This window comes from Varanus komodoensis, unplaced genomic scaffold (genome assembly GCF_004798865.1).
Source record: "Varanus komodoensis strain SLA01 unplaced genomic scaffold, ASM479886v1 scaffold16, whole genome shotgun sequence".
In the NCBI taxonomy this organism is placed as follows: Eukaryota; Metazoa; Chordata; class Lepidosauria; order Squamata; family Varanidae; genus Varanus; species Varanus komodoensis.
In genome coordinates this window covers 87773-108517 of record NW_025335468.1, presented here as the reverse complement: position 1 = coordinate 108517, position 20745 = coordinate 87773, and the positions used below count along the sequence as shown (strand labels likewise).

The window sequence follows — 20745 nt, the reverse complement described above, 5'->3', positions numbered from 1 at the left end:
TTGGGTGTATCTTTCCTTTTCTCCCTTGCCTTTCACTTCCCTTCTTTCCTCAGCTATTTGTAAAGCTTCCTCAGACAGCCATTTTGCTTTCTTGCATTTCTTTTTCTTTGGCATGGTTTTAGTTGCTGCTTCCTGTACAATGTTGTGAACCTCCGTCTATAGTTCTTCAGGCACTCTGTCTATCAGATCTAATTCCTTTGTCACCTCCACTGTATATTCATCAGGAATATGATTTAGGTCATACCTGAGTGGCCTAGTGCTTTTCCCTACTTTCTTCAATTTAAGCCTGAATTTTGCAACAAGAATCTCATGATCTGAGCCACTGTCAGCTCCTGGTCGTGTTTTTACGGACTGTATAGAGCTTCTCCATCTTTGGCTGCAGAGCACATAGTCAATCTGATTTCTGTGCTGACCATTTGGTGATGTCCATGGGTCATTGTCTCTTGGGTTTTCGGTGGTGCACTGGCTATGGAATGTGCTCCCTAGAGAGGTCCGCCTGGTGAAGTCAGTATATGCTTTTCAGTGCCAGGCCAAGACCTTTTTATTCACCCAATATTTTAATGTTCATAGATTTTAATTATTATTATTAATTATTTTAATCTGTTTAATTTATTTTAACAATTAATTTTATTTATTTCAGTTGTGGGGTATCTAGTTTATTATTGTTTGGGATATGTATGTCATTTATATTTATATCACTATATTTATAGGTTTTGCTGTGAGCCATCCAGCAAAATGATTAGATGGGCTAGAAATATCCCAAATAAATAAATATCCCAAATAAAAGAGTGTTTGCTATGACCAGCGTGTTCTCTTGACAATATTCTATCAGCCTGTGCCCTGCTCCATTTTGTACTCCAAGGCTAAACTTGCCTGTTATTCTGGTTATCTTTTGGCTTCCTGCTTTAACATTCCAATCCCCCATGATGATAAGGACATAATTTTTGGGTGTTAATTCTAGCAGGTGCTGTACGCCTTCACAGTACCAGTCAACTTCAGCCTCTTCAGCGCCAGTGATTGGGGCATAGACTTGGACTACTGTGATGTTGAATGGTTTGCCTTGGATTAGAACTGAGATCATTCTGTCATTTTGGAGATTGTATCCCAGTACTGCTTTTCCTACTCTTTTATTGACTATGAAGGCTACTCCATTTCTTCTGAGGGATTGTTGCCCACAGGCAAGACTTAATGTTCTAAACCAATCAGAAATATTGGTAACAATAGCATGGAAAACATCACTATTGATAGGTCAGTCTCTCAAATTCTCCACAGCTCAAGTCAGCTGTCTGTTTAAACATGCAAATATGTCTGATGGAGGAAGCATTCAGGAAATCTGGTTTGACAACCACACTCAGCAGGGGGCTTGCCCTGGGTCTGTTCAGAAACAAATGGACACCATTCTTTCATTTCTGCAGCTGATGAGAGCACAGGTATTTCCTCACTGATCTTATAAGCCTCCAGCAGCTTCTCAGTCCAGTTGAGAATTCCATCTTCTTCAAGTAACAGCAGTGCTATAAAGAGTGACCTGGCTTGGAAAGCTGGTGCCTTCTGAGAAAGAGGTGCAGGCTGGTTTTTAAAACACAAAGGCACATATCAGCAGTATTTTTCTACCAGGATTTTTCTGAAATTCCCCAACAATGCACATTGTTGTGGGGATTTTGAATTATTCTAAATTAGGTCTTGAATATTTCTTTTCTTTTTTCTTTTCCAGGAGCTTTGCATTTAACATCCTGAACAGATTATGGCCATTATTACCACAGACACAGCAATTTATGCTTTAGATGCTGCTCTTCTGCTCTTGAATCCAGAGACGCTTACAGAATGTCATAATAAAAGGAATGCAAAGAAGGCCAATTGTGAAAACATTCAATTTATGTAGCAGTAAGAAGAACTAATAGGCGGCAGGGGAAGGCAGAAGATGGGAGCAGCCACAGGAGGCCTTGTCTCCTGGCCATTCCAGTCTCCTCCCACTGCTGCCCTCTTGCTGGAGCGCTTCCCTCAGACTTGGTGGAGGAGCCATGGGGCTGCTGCTTCCCCCCCTTCGTTTGCAAAGCACTTGCATCCCCACAATGACTGGGTGGGCTATGCAAGTCTGTGAGCTCAGCTGCGCAGCCTGTGCCCACCCCTCAGCAGCCTTCCTCCAAGCAGCATGCAAGGGACACGGGGCACTTCAGCAGCAGGCCTCTCGCCCCTAAATGTGAAACCACAGCCCCCACGTGCTCCTGAAGAGCTCACGGGTTTCCTGAGGGGGAGCTCCCTGCCTTGGCTGGCTTGGCTGAGGAAGAAGTTCCACCAAGGTGCTAGAGAAACGAAACGAAGCGAAGCGAAGTGAAACGAAACTGACTCTTGCAAGCCACTGAAAGCCCACACAAATATTGGTCACGCTGAGGTTGCTGGCTTGCTCGCTTGCTTGCTCGTGTGCTCTCTGGACGGTTCAAACAATACACAAAACAGACAATAAAATGCAGTAAAATATCAGAAAATCAGGGGGGAAATCAGACAGTTTTAAACAGCTAAGCAAACAATAACAAAGAATGACTCTCCAAAACACCAGGGAGGGCCCCGCCCACCCAAGCCCCACGTACGTCTTCAAAGGCCTCTGGCTAAAGGGCCGTCTCAGCCTGGCGCCGAAAGGATGACAAATTTGGCGCCAGGGGCCCCAGTGGGGAGGTTGTTCCACAGAGGGGGGGCCAACCCAGAGGACGTGCTCCCTCTTGTTGCCGCCCTCCATGCTTCCCTCACAGTTGACCCTCGGTGGAGTCCCCAGAGGCTGAGCATAACATCCAAGCAGTTGATCATAATGTCAGAGAGGCGCTCTGACTTGTGGCCCTTAGCTGTGTGGAGCTTTACAGGTGAAAACCAGCACCTTGAATTGGGATGGAGGCGGACGGGCAGCCAGTGTGGGTTGGCCAGAACCGGTCTTATGTGTTTGGACCTATGGGCCCTGGTTAGTAATCTGGCTGCCCCATTCTGCACCAGCTGCAGCTTCTGAACTGTCTCCAAGGGCAGCCCCACGCAGAGTGCACTGCAGTCATCTAATTTAGAGATGACCGGACCATAGATGACTGAAGCCAGGCCATCGCTACCGCTGGGCCACCAGCCAAAGCTGGTAGGAGGCACTTTGAGCTCTTAAGGCCACCTGAGCCTCAAGCGACAAGGCTGGGTCAAGGAGCCCCCCAAGATACAAAACGGTTCCTTCAAGGGAGGTGCAGCCCCACCTAGAAGAGGCTAAACACCCTTCATCTGGAGGGTGGAGTGCTGTGCTCCCTTGTGTAGTGGTATACAGCTGATTCGGACAACCTGACAAACCACCACGGTTAGTTTTTGTACGTGGGTTGTCGTGATGTGTGAACAGGAGCTGCTGCATCAAGGGTAGCTGTTCCTGGGTTGTTGTTAATCATGGTGCTTGTTGTCCAAGTCCAGGCAACTTGACCCATGGTGGGTAAGACCCACAGCCAGTGAGCCCCTTAGGGAGAGTGGGGAGAGCCCTTGCTGTTCCCTCCAAGTAGTCGTTGGGTGCCTGCCGTTAGCAGCCACGTGCAAGGTGCCCAATTAGCCTGTGGGGATAGCTCAGAGCTGAATCTCTGACAGCTGAGCCCCTGCCCTCCGCCCCCCGCAGCTGGCACTGGGGGAGCCACACTGCTTCCTCCCCAAGCTCATCAGTTTGCTCAGAGGGGAGAAAAGGGGGGCAGGGAGGGGAGAAGGCTGGAGCCGTGCATTTATGCCAGTTCCTGTCTCCTTCCTTCCTTTGGGTGCTTTATCCAGAGGGATGAAAGTGGTAGGAACAGAGCAATGCAAAGGCATAACAATCTGTAAAAATCAGGGCACGAGGCCCAGCAGTGATGGAGATCGCCACCCCTGTACCTCACTTGGGGTGCAAGCTCCAGGCTTGGAGGTGCACACGCCCTGAAGCCTCCTCCCTCTGTGGCACAGAGCTTGCCCTTTTGAAATGCCTCAGTGGCACTTGTGCATCGCTAGCCTGTTGTTAACAGCACTCTGTCAGCTGACCTGTAAACATGCCTTTTAGAGCCCCGCTCCAACTGCAAGAACTCAGGAGATGTTCTGCTCAGTCTGGAGGGCTCAGGGTGGTGAACTGGTGGCATTTTTATGAACCCAGTGGCCTTGGCAGCACCAGCAGGCTTAGTGGGCAAAGAGAAATTTGCTCATGCAAAATTAAACCAGCCCCAAATTCTTGACTCTGCCGTGCTGCTCAGATGTTTACTTGTAGCGCAAGCAATTAGTACTTGAAAGTGCTACTAATATTTAATCCCAGGGGTGGAAGGAATAGTTCTCAAGAGCCTGTGAGAAGCTTGGGCTTTGGAAACCATGTGGTATGCAAGTTAAAAATAAAAAAGTTGCACAACTACAGAACCATAACCTTTGAGTTGTGAGAGATTAAAAACAACTGAAATGAACTATTGGGGACAGTGTACAAGCCCAGAATGGAATATGGAATGGCTCTTCTCTGCTCTTCTCTGCTCTTCTCCTTCCAATATCCAAGGTCTGAGCCACTATATTATAGACTCTGGGTGCTCAGAACCCACCCAGAACAGATCTTCCTGCAGGCTTACCAAGCCTCCAGCTTGCTGGACATGTGACCCAAGGGCTTTCCACCTGTGGATTTTGCTCGGTGGGCGTGATGTAGCTTCTCTCCTCCACAGTGCAGGACTTTGACATTACAGTGGGGGATTAGCTCCCTTCACAGGAGCTTGAATATGCACTTGGGAGGAAGGATTTGAGGCCCAGAATGGGGTGGGGGCATAGAATCCATGTAGTGAGAGTTAGGGGGAAATAAGGAAGGGATGTGTGAGGGGTCTGTTTGGCAGGTGGGAATCTGTCAAAGCGTTCTTCGGCTTGGCTCTCTGAGCTGTGGTCCACTTTGATGTGGCTGCAGGTCTGAGTTGCTGGCAAGTGTGCCCACCATTCACTCATCCTTCTTCTGTGCCACACACTGCAGCCTCTGTTTGTGCTGCTGTGTGTGGCATGCAAGACGGCTGCTGGTTGTGCAACCTTCATTCCACAACTGTTTGCAGACTTCTCTGTGGCTTAGCCTACTTTCCAAAACAGGCCCTAGCACAAGGGGAAGCCCAAACACATTGGAGTTTCAGGGCAGCACTGAGGACTGGGAAGTAGGTTTTGCTGTGGTCTTGGATTGGATTGGATTTTCTCTCTCTCTCTCTCCAGACTTCCAGTCCCTCTGACTACAGGCCTGGAGTGTTTTCATCTTATACCAGCTCAGTGGGACAGACGGGAGGTTCTGTTGGCTTACTAGTCTTCCCTGCACAGCTCAATAGCCTCCCCGAGCTGGAAGTGGCCTCGGGTGTGAAGCTGAGATCCTCCAGGCTGTTGGCTTTGGGGGCCGTCAACAGTCATGCCAAGAGGACTTCATCTGGAACTGTTCCAACATGTCCTCAGCCCATGTTGGTGTTTCAAGGGTAAGTGGGAAGCAAGCACAATGTGAGACAATGCACATCTTCATTTAAGACATCGGTCTTCCCTTCCAGTAACATGACTTTGGGGAGTGTGAGCCAACACGAGATAGTTAATCCTGCTCTTAAACAGGCAGGTCTTTCTTTTAATCTATGAATACAACTTCAGCTGCTTTAACAATAAATGTGACTTGATAATGCCAGATCTTTCTTAGTAGGGTTAAGAAAGGCATCTCGGTAATTCCCGAGTCTGTTCTGATAGTGCCTTTATTATTGTAATGCAGGTTAAAATGGCTTGCCAATGAGTGGTCGTGTTTGTAGCTTGCCGTTTCCCTCCCATCTAGTCATGTGTGGCTAGTGAATTTGGCTGACTTGGCTCACTTGGATATCGTTAGGCTAGTAGTCTGCATATTTTTCTTCCTAGAAGGAAGATGTCAGCCCCTTCTAAGATCCACTTTAAAACGAATCCCATATGTGGGATCCCTGCTAATTTTCTAAAACGGAGGGCTTCCTTGGATCATGAGCTCCTGCCAAAAACCTGAGAATCTTGCTGTAAAAGTGGTGAATGACATTCCCCCCACCCTTATGCAAAAATGATCATGGATGGCTTTGCAAACATTTGACACCTGCCAGATGCTTCTAATGTGAGTATAAACTTACCTGAAGCCTTGGATGAAAAATATACAGGGTGGGTACTTGCTGGATTTTGCCAGCAGGGGCCCTGGAAAAAGGCTGTGTCGACCGGAAACATCTCACCATTGCAGCAGGCAGAGGGAAAAGCTTCTGCTAGCTTCCCTCAGTAGCTGCTTGGGCACCTTTGGGGTGGCTGGCCATGACAGTTGCATGGATGTCTAGTTGTGTGGGACTTCCTCTCCCAGAAGCCCTTATGAGAATGGCCAATAGTTAGGCAAGCTGGGGACTGGAGTTCCAAGCATCTGAAGATCTACTTTCTACACATTCTGCCTTAGGTTGTAGGACAGCTAGAGCATCCTTTATGCGGCAACACAGCAGGTGCCAGGGATTGGTAGGAACCATAAGAACTATATTTTCTGTGATTCCTGGTGGGCCTAGACAGTGCTGTAGTACCTGAGGCATAAAGAAAGAAATCATTTGTCCGTGGAACCTCCATTCTATCACTCCTTGAGTTTGAAAAGCTTCACTGTAGACGAGGAAAGGGGGCTGCATTGGCCACTAAAATGGCCTTTTTGGTCCCTCCCAGTTCCACTATTCTATGAATCTATGAATTAGTTGAGGTCTGGGCCTATTGATATACGCATTTATTTTTTACACTGTTAGACCATCCAAACAATGTGTGGGAGTATACCGAAACATTATAATATAGACTATAAAATAGGCATTTAAAATAGCTAGGAAAAAAGCATAGAACACAACTAGTATAAAATTAGGAACATTTAATAAAAGCAAGTAAAAGTAGCAGTAAAAATAAGATAATCAGCAAAATCAGCAAAAGATCTAAAAGTGTTAAGCAGTAACTTAAAGCTCTCATAGAATAAAAAGGACTTCTTGTGTCTAAAAGATTGTTGTGTCCATACTTGATTAACTTCCTAAGGTAAGGTATAAGGTCCTTTAGAACAGACACTTCCTGACTGAAAAGTCCCTTTCTTGTAGCCACTTTCCTCATGACACCTACCAAACCTTGCAGTCCTAGCATTTGGCAGAATATTGCATTGCAGATACTGAAAGGGGATTTTGAAACTGCAGGATCAACAGGATTACTGGCATGTTCTCTCTCATGATTTTTTGGTTTCTTTACAAAACTTCCAGGTAGGGAACAACCTTTACATAGGTTAAATGAGCAGGACAGTCTTCAGTGGGAGACAGGTGTCCTCCTGTAGAAGTGCAGGGCACATAAGCAATGGCCTGAAATAAACAAAGATGGTTAGAATCAGCATCACTGGCAGCATTGTGAATAACTGCCTCCACCACTTTTCATATCACCATCAGAGCAGTAATTTCAGGCTTCACTGAAACAGAAATCTACCATGCAGCTCCTAGAGCAAAGTCCATATATATATGTTTAATGTTGGAAGTTATTTTTCTCTTTGAGGCTGAAGGATCTGACAGAGTGGAGAAATGCACAGAGTTGTAAAAGAAGTGCCTGCATCCACACCTGATGAAGCTGTTTAAAACTATACTATCTAATTATGCAGTTATTCAAACTAGTGTTCCAGTTCAACAATTTTCAGAAGATGTGCATTCTTCCAAGCAATGTCCAGGAGCTAACTGAGGACATGGCCCATATATCGAGTATCTACTAGAGACAGGGAGGAATTGTACTGCAAAGGTTTGAGAGTTAAGTAACCTGGAGTTAACCCAATATCAAAAAGAAATCATAACTGTACTGGATGCATTTTGTGGAGCCAAAGTGGAATGCCTCCTGTATTGGAGCTGGGAGCTAGAAGTGTTTGTCGTCTTGTAACAGAAGAGATATCGGATGGAAAAAGAGTTGTTGCAATATTTGTCATTCCATCAAGTTATTCCTTGGCCAAGAAAGTATGGGGCACCAGTCCTCTTTTACCCTGTATGAGGTTGCCCCTGCATTTCATATTTCATATTTAGTGGCACAAGTAATTGGGCACTATTCCCTCTGTGTGTGTGCGCGCGCGTGTGCGCGCAAAGATACAGCAGTGATCCTTATTATTATTATTATATTATTATTATTATTATTATTATTATTATTATTATTATAACATTTCTATGGTGTAATACGGTCGGAGATCAGCCAAAATAGAGCAATCACTCTCCTCATCACATTGAAGGAGGGGATTGAAGACATTTGTCAGTCATACTTTTCTGCACAACTGAATCATCCCCTGGCTTTTCAGCATGATCTGCTTGAACTCTGAGCAAAATAGAAAATGCTTACCACATCATCAATACAGCAGTTTGTCCGGCACCCAAAATGTGCTACCAAAACAACAGTGCAGAATTGCACTAACTTGAGCAGTAGAAACGTGATAATAAAACCATACAGCAGCTGAATGGAGAAACAGATGGAACATATTACCACTCTTTCTGTTTGGCAAGGTTAATCTGGTGGTGTATAAAGCATTGGCATCCTGCACAGTTGAGCAATAAAGCTGAAACAATCTGTTCTAAACATTTTCAGAATAGTCCCCAGCATGGCCATTTCATCACTCTGACTATGTTATCTACAAATGATTAGGTTTTAAAGTTGTGCATAACAGGGGAAGTGTAAAAGCAAGACTTGAGCTTTCTACATCATAGGATCATAACATGGCAGAGCTGGAAGGGGCCAAGAGGACCATTGGGTTGAACCCCCTGCTCAGCACAGGACTCCCAGTTAAACCAATCCTCTCAGATGGTTGTCCAGTTGCATCTTGGGTACCTCTAGTGTGGGAGAGCCCACAACCTTCCAGGGTAATTGGTTCCATCACTGTACTGCTCTAATGGGAAGTTCTTCCTGATATCTAGCTGGAAATGGGCATCCTGTAACTTGAGCCCATTATTCCACATCCTGCACTCTTGGACGATCAAGAAGAGATTCTGCCCTTCCTCTGTGTGACAGCCTTTCAAGTACTTGTATAATGCTATCTTAGCCCCCCTCAGTTTCCTCTTCTCAAGGCTAAACAGGCCCAGCTCTTTAACTTTCTCCTCATAAGGCTTTGTTTCCAGTCCCTGGATCATCCTTGTTGCCCTCCTCTGAACCCTTTCCAATTTGTATACATCTTTTTAAAAATGTGGTGCCCAGAACTGGAAGCAGTATTCCAGATGAGGCCTAACCAGTGCTAAGTATAGTGGAACTAGTACTTCATGTGATTTGGGAGTAATATTACTATTAATGCATCATTTCCTGGGTGCAGAAGTTGGCAATTGTCCCTACTGAATTTCATCCTGTTCCTTTCAGCCCAGTGCTCCAACCTATCAAGATTACCTTGAATCTTATTTCTGTCTTCCCAGGGTATTAGCTATCCCGCCCAGTTTTGAGCAGTGTGCAGCGTTCCCTGCACTTCGGCATCCAATTCATTAATAGAAATGTGGAAGGTCCCAGTGCCCAGGACTGCACACTGCAGTACCCCACTCCCTACCTTTCCCCAGTTTGAGAAGGTGCCCGTGATGAGCTCCCTTTGAGTCTGTAGCCAGCTGTGGACCCGCCAGATGTTTGCCCAATGTAGCCCAATTTTGGTCAGTTAGGATATCCAAGGGCACTTTGGCAAACGCTTTGCTCAAGTCTAGATAGATGATGTCCACAACATTCTCACAGTCCACCAGGGAGGTTACCCCATCAAAAAAATGAAATCAGATGAGTCTGGCAGGATTTGATCTTGACAAATCCATGTCGGCTTCCAGTAATCACGGCATTGTTTTCAGGGTGTCTGCAGAATGATTGCTTCATAATTTGCTCCAGAATTTTCTCAGGAATGGATGTCAGGCTGACTGGTCTGCAGTTCCCAGGTATTAGCTATCCCACCCAATTTTGTGTCATCTGCAAATTTGATAAGCATTCCCTGTACTTCCTCATCCAAACCATTAATAAACATCTTGTGACAAAACAGCATTAGTCCTCCTTCAGTTGTTTGTCACTTCCCATGTTTTCCATGATTTCTCAAAGCTAATAGAAAGTGGTTCTAAGAGTTTTCTAACCAGTACCCTATTTTTTATTAGGTACAGTTCATCAGGCCCTGGAGATTGAACTCATTCAAACTAATTCATGTACTGACTATGTACTAAAAGAAGGCAAACATGCCATGGATGAAACATTTTCTGGGACTCCAGAAACATTTGCTGTTTGCCAGGTGCCCAAGCCTCTAAAGCCATGGACTAAAATGGAAAGATGGGACATGAGTGCACTGGAGAATTGCATGTGCAGCTTGGAAATCGCTTGCTGCATTCCTTGAAGCGCTTTCTTTTGTCAAAGCAGTAAGATACGTTCAGCGTAAGCAGTGGCTTGTCTCTTTGGCAAGTGAAAATTATTGCAGGGAAATAGCAAGCAGAGATTATGTAAGTGTCTATCTCTTTTCTGAAAATTCCTTCCCAATATAATCAAAGCCCTTTGTGGAATTTGTTTACTTACGTTTTCTGAAAAATACATAGACTTATAAGCAGGGTCATACATGTCTTGCTGTAAATGGTTGTACCCGGCCAGCAGTAGAGTGCTGTGCAGGGCCAGCAACATAACATTCAGTATGATGCCAGTTAATGCTCCTATAGCACTCATTATGTTCATTCCCACACTGCAATTCACCTGAAATAGAGATAGAATTTATTTATTTATTTATTAAAACATTTTTATGCCGCCCCATTTGCCAAAGCCTCGGGGCAGCTCAGAATTACACAGAGCTATAGAACACATGTCTCCTTAAAGGCAAACGAGCCATATTTGTTTAACAAGTTATTCCTAATTGATGTTAAGCTATACACATGCTCAGTAAACAGCTGTACTGAAGATTTCCCTCAGTCAATATTTATACCAAAAGACAAATCTAAAGTTGTTTAGGGTACTACGGAAGAGCTGGTAAACTACTGGGTACTGTGCAGCATGAAGAATCATCTTGGTTTCCCCTGACAAGGACCCAAATACAGTTAGAGGCTTAAAACTAAGAAACAAGCTGATTACATTTCCTAGCAACATAAGTCTTCTGGTTAAAGAAGCTGCCCCTTGTTCATCCCAGGCAGCAACATGAGACAGAAAATTACATAGGCAGAGCAGCCTAGCCTCCTCAGACAGCTGTCCAAGGTAGCTGGGGAAGGACAGGGGTGCACCTCTGGTGGGGAGCGCGAGGTTCCTTGGCTGCAGTTTTGTCCACAAAGAAGCCCTGCCAGTGCGACTCCACCACCTGCAGTGTTGCCACTGGCTTTAAAGGTAGGCATTCATGAGGTGAATTATAACTGGAATTGCACGGGGAGCAAGTGGGTCTTTTTCAATATTAGCAAGGTATCTTCCCACTAAATCAAAGAACTAGCCAGCCAGCCAGCCAGCCAGCCAGCCTAACATAACATTTCTATTTTCCCTGTGCACCCCCATTCCAGATTTTATTAAGGTTGGAACTAGGCATGTGCCTTTAAATAATTCATTTGGAGGTGGGAATCTCTGCGATTCCCCAGGCTCCAGTCTGCTTTATTGTGCTCCGAGTCCAAATTCCTGGTGGGCCCTCCCAGTGTTTGTGGGGTGCTCACCAGGGATCAAGGTCCACATGCTGTGCAAGCAGCACCCCTCTTCTCTGCCACCACTGACTGCATCGGGCACGGAAGAAGCCTGGTGCAGCCGCTTGCAGTGCCCCTCTTCCGTGTTCTGCAGCGACTCTTTGGGTGGCTGCACCTGATGGGGAAGGTTTCTAGTTGTGTGGCTGCCTTCTGAGAGCATTTGCAGATTTCCTCTTGGCTTGGCTCACTTTCCAGGACCAGGCCTAGCACGAGAGGGTCTGCAGATGCTGGAACGATGGATCCCAGAGGAGTTCATCCCAACCCTGATTGGAGCGAAAGAAGGTTTTTCCCAGGGCCCTTTTCTTTCTGGAAAAGCCTGAATTGGTTCAGGGTCGGCTGTTGATTGGAACGGAGAGTGGGACTTCATTGACATACGATTGCCTTCAGCTCCAGGTTAGCTGTACAGTAACTGGGCAGCACCAGTCAAACAACAAATTTGCACATCTGCATGGGGTAGACTAGTGGTGTGAGGTGTGCTTTTGCAGATGCAACAGCTGTTGTGTGGGGCCTGATGGCTGAGTAGACTCAGCAAGGATGTGCTGTGTTTTTTAGACTTGGTGGGAGAGTGTCCAGACAGGTAGGAATGAAATCTGGCCCTGCCTATGTTGTTTCCTCTGTCCATGGACCTGCCCAGTACCCTGAGCCCCACCCAGTCGCAACTCTGAGACCCTTCCCGATTTAGGATTTTTACCTTGTCCAATAGAGGTTCAGTACATGCAGTGTAGAGCTGCTGAGCTGCTCTAGTCATGCCAGTGTTTTTGACTTCTTACAAATGCACTTCTGCATGGTATTAACTATGAACATTGCCTTGGCTATGTAATACAGAGGATGAAGTTCACAACATCACAGAACTGTATAAAAAGTTATATATCTCACCAAGTTGGAGTTCAAATGTTTTTTAGCTGACACAGACACAGATCCTGAAGCAACGAACTGTCAAAACATTAAAAAAAGAGAGGAGAATGGCTATGCAGTTGATTGTCACTCACTTAAAAGTTAAAGAAAACCTGTATACTAAATGTTGTTGTTTTCATTTTCATTTCTATACCATCCCATAGCTGAAGCTCTCTGGGCAGTTTACAACAATGTATAAAACAAAAACAAGAAAATACAATACAGATGACATACGACATTGAAAGAATTTAGAATTAATTTAAAGTAGCTTAAACAAAACAACTAGTGGAACAACCAACCTGGTGGCTATGGGAATAAGGTTAGAAAATAGTACATGCCTTCCTGTGAGGACCACCAGATTGCAGTTCACCAAGGAACAGCATTGGTCCTCTGAGCTCCTTATGGTCCTCTCTGTATAAAAGAAGTACTTTCAGAAGTGACAAAGTGCATCATGTCTGATAAACTATGTCTGGATTTGTGTGTGTGGCAAGTTGCAAGTTTGAAACATGAATCTTCAATGTTTAGGGTTAGCAGGGTGCAAACTTCTCGACCACATCCTTTCACCACAGGCTGAAAACATTTCAGCACTGGGGAGGGTGATGATCTGAAAAGGAGGGCCTTGATTATCTGTGCTGGACCCCCATGTTGAACCCAAACCAAAAAACATCCACAGGAATAGGATGCAATCCTGGGAAGAAAGTTTTCAGAAATGCCCCATGCTTCAGCACCAGGGGAAGTAACATTTCTGAATTACTTTGTTTTTGCAATGAACATATTTCTATTCCACATTTCGGAAATTGGGACAGAAACAGTGGTTTATTTACCAATCATTAGTTCTTTTTATACCATGGGTCCTCAAACTACGGCCCGCGGGACGGATCTGGCCCACCATGCCCATTTAGCTGGCCTGCGCCACCGCCTGCCACCCGTGCTCGCTGCGCATGCGGGAGGCAGTGGCTTGCTCACTTGGAGATGATTCTGCACTCACTGGGAGATCTCCGAGGGAGCGAGCCGCCACTGCGCGCACCCGCTGCTGCCTCACTGGCCCGCACAGGTTGCCACCACCTTTCAACTGGCTCCCTATTGAAAAGGTTTGAGGACCCCTGCTTTATGCAAAGAATGAATGGCTTGCGATGAATGCGAAATCAAGTGACCAAAGGTCTTAAATTAAAATAATCAGGTAGTGAAGCTTATTGACTATCAAAAGCAAAATGTCAGTACTTACAATTATTCCACTGTATATTTCAGAATAGTGTACATAGCTGAAGTGCACAGTAAAACATAAGCAAATTGCAAAAATAATGTGCAGCAATCCAATTATGATCTGTATGGCCTATGGGAAGAAAATGCACATGGAATATAAAGCAATTCTATGAACTGTCACAACTTCATTTCAAAAATCCATTGGAGTCATTTCAGGTGCAACCCAAAGCCCCACACCATTAATGCCTCAAAGCGCGATGCTTTCATGCACTCTGCCTCCCGAATGAGGTGCAGGGTGCCACTTGCAGCAGGCGTTTAGAGTGCTACTTCAGGCATCCAGATAAAGCTCTGGGGAGAGGAAGGGAAGGAAGCTGGGATGCTGATAGGCACTGGCATAAGTGCCTTCCCTCCCCCCCTTCCCTGTGGCATGCCTCTTCCAATGCCCAGGTGCAACCTATGTGTGGCCAGCATCCAGTGCATTTCTTTCTGTGCTGGTTCTGATGGAGTGGCCAAGGCTTGTCTTTCAGAGTCCCAGTTTTGTGACTACAGGAGCTCGAAGCTGGTCCTCTGAATGATCCTATGGCCTCCCAGATGATGGCAGGAGGCCCAAGGATTGTGTGGTCAGCTATTTTTTTACTCAGCATTGGAGCTGAAGAAGACCTGTTCTTTATCCCAAAGGCACCGAATGAATAGGCACATGCCATTTCCAAGTCAGTCAGATCATGCGACAGAGTCAATATAAAAAACCTAAAGAACCCTTCACTTCTCATGGCCATTGGCTGCATGTGAGGGCCCCTGTGTCAACCCTGTTTTACTGAAAAATCACTGCAGGCATCCTCAGGTCGAGGCATTCACCACACCACTCCTTTTTGAAACATGACACTAAGTGTTATTTGGGCAAGGAGAGACTTGTGGGGAGACACCGTTGAGTACCGTCATCAAAGTGAGAGATCAGTTTGTTGTTGGAGGCGTAAAACAGACATTTGATTGGGAGATCTCAGTGAATCAGGGGCAGACTTATGAAATTAAGTTTTCCTGAGAGCTATTGACAGTGTCAGTAGCCTGTGGGGAAATGATGCTGGGAATGGAGAGGGGTGAAGAAATCTTCTGCTAGCACCACCAAAACGAAAGCTAGCAGATAGGCAAGCGGGTGTGATGGAGTTTGCAGGTGAATGGACAGATATGAGGAAGGGTGAAAATGTTGTGGAGTGACAATAGAAAAGAGAAGAGCTTGAAGGCTCAGTTAGCAGTAGGAATGGATCAGACTATCATCAGGGACATGTCAGGTTCTCATTTGACAAGTAATTCACTAGGCTGTTTTTTTAATGTTGTGGAAATAGTTCTGCTATCCATCCCCAACTACAATCCTAACCAGAGAAGCGTCTTGGGCCATGAGTACATCACGTCTCAGGTTTGTAGCTAGTGTAGGACCAGCTGAAACAGTTCTGATGTACACTTTAGGCCTACCTGTTTAATTATGATTTAGTTTGGTCATTTAGTCTGTTTAATCATAGTACAATTTAAAATTTCATTTTATGTAATAATTAGCGTATTTTGGACTACTGAGTCCATAATGCTACATGTAATTTAGTGGTACGTGAATGAGCAGAAGTGGGTTTTGATGGCATGCCCTCCCCTTCCCTTTTTCATCCTTCAGCATGGCCTTAAGGGGAAGATTAGATGAATCCATTTCTTGTTTTAAACAAACCAGAGTTTATAATTATGACTGAACTGGGTAAGCAATGTATGCTATGTTGTTCATTAAAATGTATGTAGTTTGTAAAAAGTAAGTTTTAACAAGGCAGGATAAGCCACAGTTTGATCTTGACTCATTTCAACAGACCAATGCTGAGTTCACAGTTCATTGTGTTCCAATGTGATAAACTCTGGGTTAATTTAAAACAGGAATGGAAAGCTTCTAATCTTCCCTTGGCATGATGCTGGAGAAGGGGAACACAGATGTCTATAACTATTATTACTCTTTGTGCTACTGTGCCATCCAAATGAGCCCAACTGGCCACTCTTTGTATCATGTAATGCTATCCTGCAGTTTTTGCTGAGAAAACTTGACTGATTTTGTGCATTTTTTTGGACAACAGAGCTGGGATGTGCAAAAGTGAGTGCAGACCTTCCCCCACTAAGGGCAGCAAAAGTATGAATGGTTTTCTGCCCCTACAACTTGCCAGCAAAGGTGAAGACTGCACACTTTTTAGTTTTGCTTGGTAGCCCAAAAAAAATTGCTGAAGCACAGTTGTTCAGTTTCACACTTTATCAATGAGATTACAAACATGGGAAGGGGACACATTTTTTACCTACAGCTATAGGTAGGTGCTCCAAATTTCACAGCCCTTGAACGCATGAGGCAAACTCCCAAAAGAGTCCAAACACCTTCTACATCAGATCTACAGTAATGTTCCTCTTTCAGGCACCCTTTAGATTTAGCTGCTGATCAAACTATCCTTTTCCCCATCCAAAGTATGCATGCAGAGGAACCTTTGAAATCATCAGGGACAAGAATGTAAGCAAATATTCTCACCCCCAGAGGCTTGGCATTCCGAAGAACAGCCTTCCCCAGAGCCCCCAGCTGAGGAAACTGCTGAGGTGGGTTTCCAGGGCTCCCTTGGTATTGCACATATTGCACAGATTTAATTGATGCTGGTGGTTGGACAAAATTAGCAGAGATCCCCTGGACTGTCTGGAGGTTGTTTGCATTGCTGGGCGAAACCAACTGCATTGTTTCCATGGGTGTTCTCAGCGGCAAAGTTCCTGACAAAGAAAAGATGCCTGCAAAACAAACCATGACAAAACTGCATTTTTGTCTTTGTTAAGGCTACCATATATATATATATATATAAGCGGGGATGCTGTTTGCATTGGTATTACAAGCACTTTTGGGGATGATGCTACTGACAGAACTGCAAGGTGCATCACAAAACCAGCCCTTTCAGGCCTTTCAGGTTATTTAAAATATTCTACTTACCTTAAAGTGTTCCTCTTTTTCTCTCCTCCCTCTCCTTAGTAGCTCTAAGCCCAACTTTGTGAGCATAAAGTTCCAGATTCAGCCTATCTTCCGGTTCATCTCAACCTCTAAACAAGCTCTTTTTGTAAGACCGTATCACTACAACAGGAAACTACCAGAAAGCTCTCACAGAAGCCTGGTTCTTAGAATCACAGACAGTAGCATTGGAGGGGGCCAGAAGGCCATGAGGGACAACCCCCTGCTATTGCAGGACACTAAGTTAAACTATCCCATTTAGATGACTGTCCAAATGCTGTTTTGAACTATAATAATAAAAGGAAGAGTTCCCAACTTCCCCAGGTAATAGGTCCCATTGTCATACCACTCTGACAGTGAGGAAATTCTTCCTGGTATCTAGTCTAAATCTGGTTTCTTTCAATTTAAGAAGAGATCTTGTCTTTTTTTTTTTCTTTTTTCTTTTTTGACAGTCTTTGTGATACGTGTAGAGTGCTACCGTATCATCTCTCAGTGTTCTCTTTCTGAGGTGGAACATGCACAGTTCTCTGAAATTTTTCTCATAGGGCTTTGCCCCCAGTCCCTGAATCAACCTTGTTGCCCTCCTCTGTCCCCTTTCTAGCTTTTCTGCATTTTTTAAAAACTTAGGTGCCCCAAAGTGGGCACAGTCCTCCAGGTAAGGTCTGACTTGTGCTGAGAATAGGAATTAGCACTTCACAAGTATTGGAAGTAAGTCTTCTGTCAATGAAGCCTAAAATAGCATTTGCCCTTTTTGCAGTTAAATCACATTGTTGGATCATGTTTAGCTTGTGCTCTATAACAACCTCCAGAACCTTCTCGTTTGCAGTATTGTTGAGCCACGTGTTCCCTGTTTTGTAGCAATGCATTTAGTTTCTTGTTCCTTGGCATTTGTAAAGGTCATTCCGCTGTTCTCTTCCCAACTTCTAACCTATCAAGATCACGCGGTCTTCTGGGATATTTGCTATTCTGCCTTGCTTTGCATTGTCTGCAAATTTAAATATCTTTTCATGCACTACCTCATCTAAATCATTAAGAAATATGTTGAAGATTACCTGTCCCAGGACAAAACCCTGTGGCATCCTACTTGCCACCTCTCCCCAGTTTGAGATGCCTTTGATGAGCACTCTTTGAGTCTGATTTTGCAGCCCATTGTGGATCCACCTAATTGTCACACTATCCAGCCCACTTTTTGCTAATTTGGTAATCAGGATATTGTGGGGTATTTTGTCAAAGGCTTTGATAAATTCTTGATAGATTAGGTCCACTGCATTCCCATAGTCCATTTGGGAGATTACGCAGTCAAAAAACTGAATCAGGCTGTCTTTTTCATGACCCATTTTCTCTCCAAACTGAGCTGCTTGAGAAAGTCACCTCTTCTAGTGGTTGATTTCTCAAGGAAAAAGCACAAACTTTTCATGGCTGCCAAAAGGGTCATGTGGCCTCTGCTCTCTAGATAGATTCTGGTTATCCAAGTAGTGACAGAAAACCCCTCTGTGCATGGCCAGAAGCACCCTGTCATTTCTGTTTCAGTGCTGAGTCCTGGATCAAATCAAGTACTGACCCAAATTCAGTTCCATCAGTTGCAAAGACTGGAAAGCACATTGTGAGAGAAGTTAGGCTTCACTTGTATGGAGGTTACTGTGGTTTAGTACTGTGGTTTATTGCTGAACAGATGTACTGGGTGTATGTTCATCTGTTCATCTGTTCCCAGCTCTGCCTCCTTCCGCTAGGGCTCTCTTAATTGCTCACACCATATCCCTTGTAAGGAAGGATCTCCAATTTTGAAAAACTGCCATACTCCCATTTTTCTCCAACCAGAAGCAACACAAATTTGTTCATTTATTTATTTAAAACATTTATATCCCGTCCTACATGAGAAAAATGTCCCAGGATGGCTTACAATATTATAACAATTAAAACAACAACAAATGGTAAAAATTATAACAATTAGTAACAACAAATTAGTAACAACAAACAGCAAAAGCATATTATTAAAAATCAAAATCAAGAACAAAAGCAAAAGTAAAAGTAAAAACAAAAACAGAACAAAAAACAACTGTGGATGTTAAAACCGATTAAAATGTCTAATTCTTAAAATGATGGGAAAATAAAAAGGTTTTCACCTGATGCCAAAAAGAATAAAAAGTTGGTGCCAGGTGAACCTCTCTGGGGAGCGCATTCCAGAGTCTTAATGAAAAGTAATTAAAAATTAAGCTCCATCCTGCCAAATTTCAAGTAAGATAACATTTCTACAGTGGAGAGGTAACCGGAAAATCACTCTGCAGTGAGCCTTACTGCAGTAATTACTAGAAGCCAGCACAGATTTGTCTAAAACAAATCCTGCCAGACTAACCCTCATCATTTTTTAACTTCCCTGGTGGACTATGGGAATGCTGTAGACATAATATATCTTGATTTCAGCAAAGCTTTTACCAAAGGACCCCATGATATCCTGATTAGCAAACTAAGCAAAAGTGGGCTACATTGGACAAACATCTGGCGGGTCCACAGCTGGCTACAGACTCAAAGGGAGCTCATCACGGGCACCTTCTTAAACTGGGGAGACTAGGGAGTGGGGTACTGCAGTGTGCAGTCCTGGGCACTGGGATCTTCCACATTTTTATTAATGAATTGGATGCGGAAGTGCAGGGAATGCTGCACACTGCTTAGAACTGAGTGGAATTGCTAATACCCTGGAAGACAGAAATAAGATTCAAGGTGATCTTGATAGATTGGAACACTGGGCTGCAAACAACAGGATGAAATTCAGTAGGGACAATTGTCAAATTCTGCACCCAGGAAAAGGAAACCAAATGTATTGTTACAAGATGGGGGATACTTGGTTCAACAATACTACACACATGAGAAGGATCTTGGAGTTGAAGATCAGAAACAGAATACGAGTCAACAATGTGTACCTGGCTGCAAAAAAAGCAAATAGTATTTTGGATTGCATTAACAGAAGTGTCACTTTCAATTTTATTTATTTATTTATTTAAAACATTTCTATGCTGCCCCCATCGCAACAAAGCCTCGGGGCAGCTCACAACAAAAACATACAAAATTATGCAAAAACAAAGTTATACACTAAAAATATTAAAACCCGGTGCCTCTCGGCTTAAAAATTTTTTAAATCCTACATAATAAATTAACACTTAAAATAAGTTTTAAATAAAAAGGTCTTAGCCTGGCACCAAAAAACAAATAACAGCGCCAGGCGGACCTCTCTGGGGAGCTCATTCCATAGATGGGCCGCCACCGCAGAGAAAGCCCTCCTCCGGGTACTCACCCTCCTAATATCATCCACAGAGGGTTCCCGGAGAAGGGCATCTGTTGCTGATCTCAAGGGGCGGGAGGGCATATATGGACGCAAGTGTTCCTTTAGATAACCAGGTCCCAAGCCACTGAGGGCTTTATAGGTGATAACCAGCACCTTGAATTGGGCCCGGACTTCAATCAAGAGCCAGTGGAGCTGACGGAGAACTGGGGTTATATGAGAACAACGCCCAGTCCCCATCAACAGCCTGGCAGCTCTATTCTGCACCAATTGAAGTATCCGGACCATCTTCAAGGGTAGCCCCACGTAGAGCGCGTTGCAGAAATCGAATCAGGAAGTTACCAACGTGTGTGTCACTGTCGCCAGGCAATCGTTCTCCAAATCACACAAATTACTGGCTCCCTCTACTCAGCATTGTTTAGGCCTCAACTGGATTGCTGCATGCAGTTCTGCGGAATTTAAGAAAGATGCAGACAAACTGGAACAGGTTCAGAGAAAGGTAACAAAGATGATTGGCAGACTGGAAACAAAGCCCTACAAGGAAAAAGAACTGAGCCTGTTTAGGCTCAAGAAAAGAAAACTGCAGGTAGATCAGATAGCATTGTACAAGCGCTTGAAATTTTGTCATGTAGAGGAGGACCTGGACATCTTGATCATCCTATAGGGCAAAGATGTGAGAAATGGCTCTAAGACTCACATGGTAAGTTGGAAATAAAAGAAGAGGAACAACACAAAATACAAGCAGCACTTTTTTATTTTAC

General features: G+C 44.4%; 1 protein-coding gene across 1 annotated transcript in view; it reads right to left on the bottom strand.

Moving 5' to 3' along the window:
• Positions 1–6826: 6826 nt before the first annotated feature.
• LOC123021159 (membrane-spanning 4-domains subfamily A member 4A-like) overlaps positions 6827–20745 on the bottom strand; it is a 32205-nt gene continuing 18286 nt past the window's right edge. Inside the window, exons 2-7 of the mRNA XM_044425664.1 lie at positions 16249–16496; positions 13735–13842; positions 12492–12548; positions 10486–10656; positions 8317–8427; positions 6827–7310 (exon numbers count right to left, since the gene is read on the bottom strand). Coding sequence (XP_044281599.1) covers positions 7200–7310; positions 8317–8427; positions 10486–10656; positions 12492–12548; positions 13735–13842; positions 16249–16455 — 765 coding nt within the window. The 5' untranslated portion in view covers positions 16456–16496 and the 3' untranslated portion in view covers positions 6827–7199. The remainder of the gene's footprint in view (positions 7311–8316; positions 8428–10485; positions 10657–12491; positions 12549–13734; positions 13843–16248; positions 16497–20745) is intronic.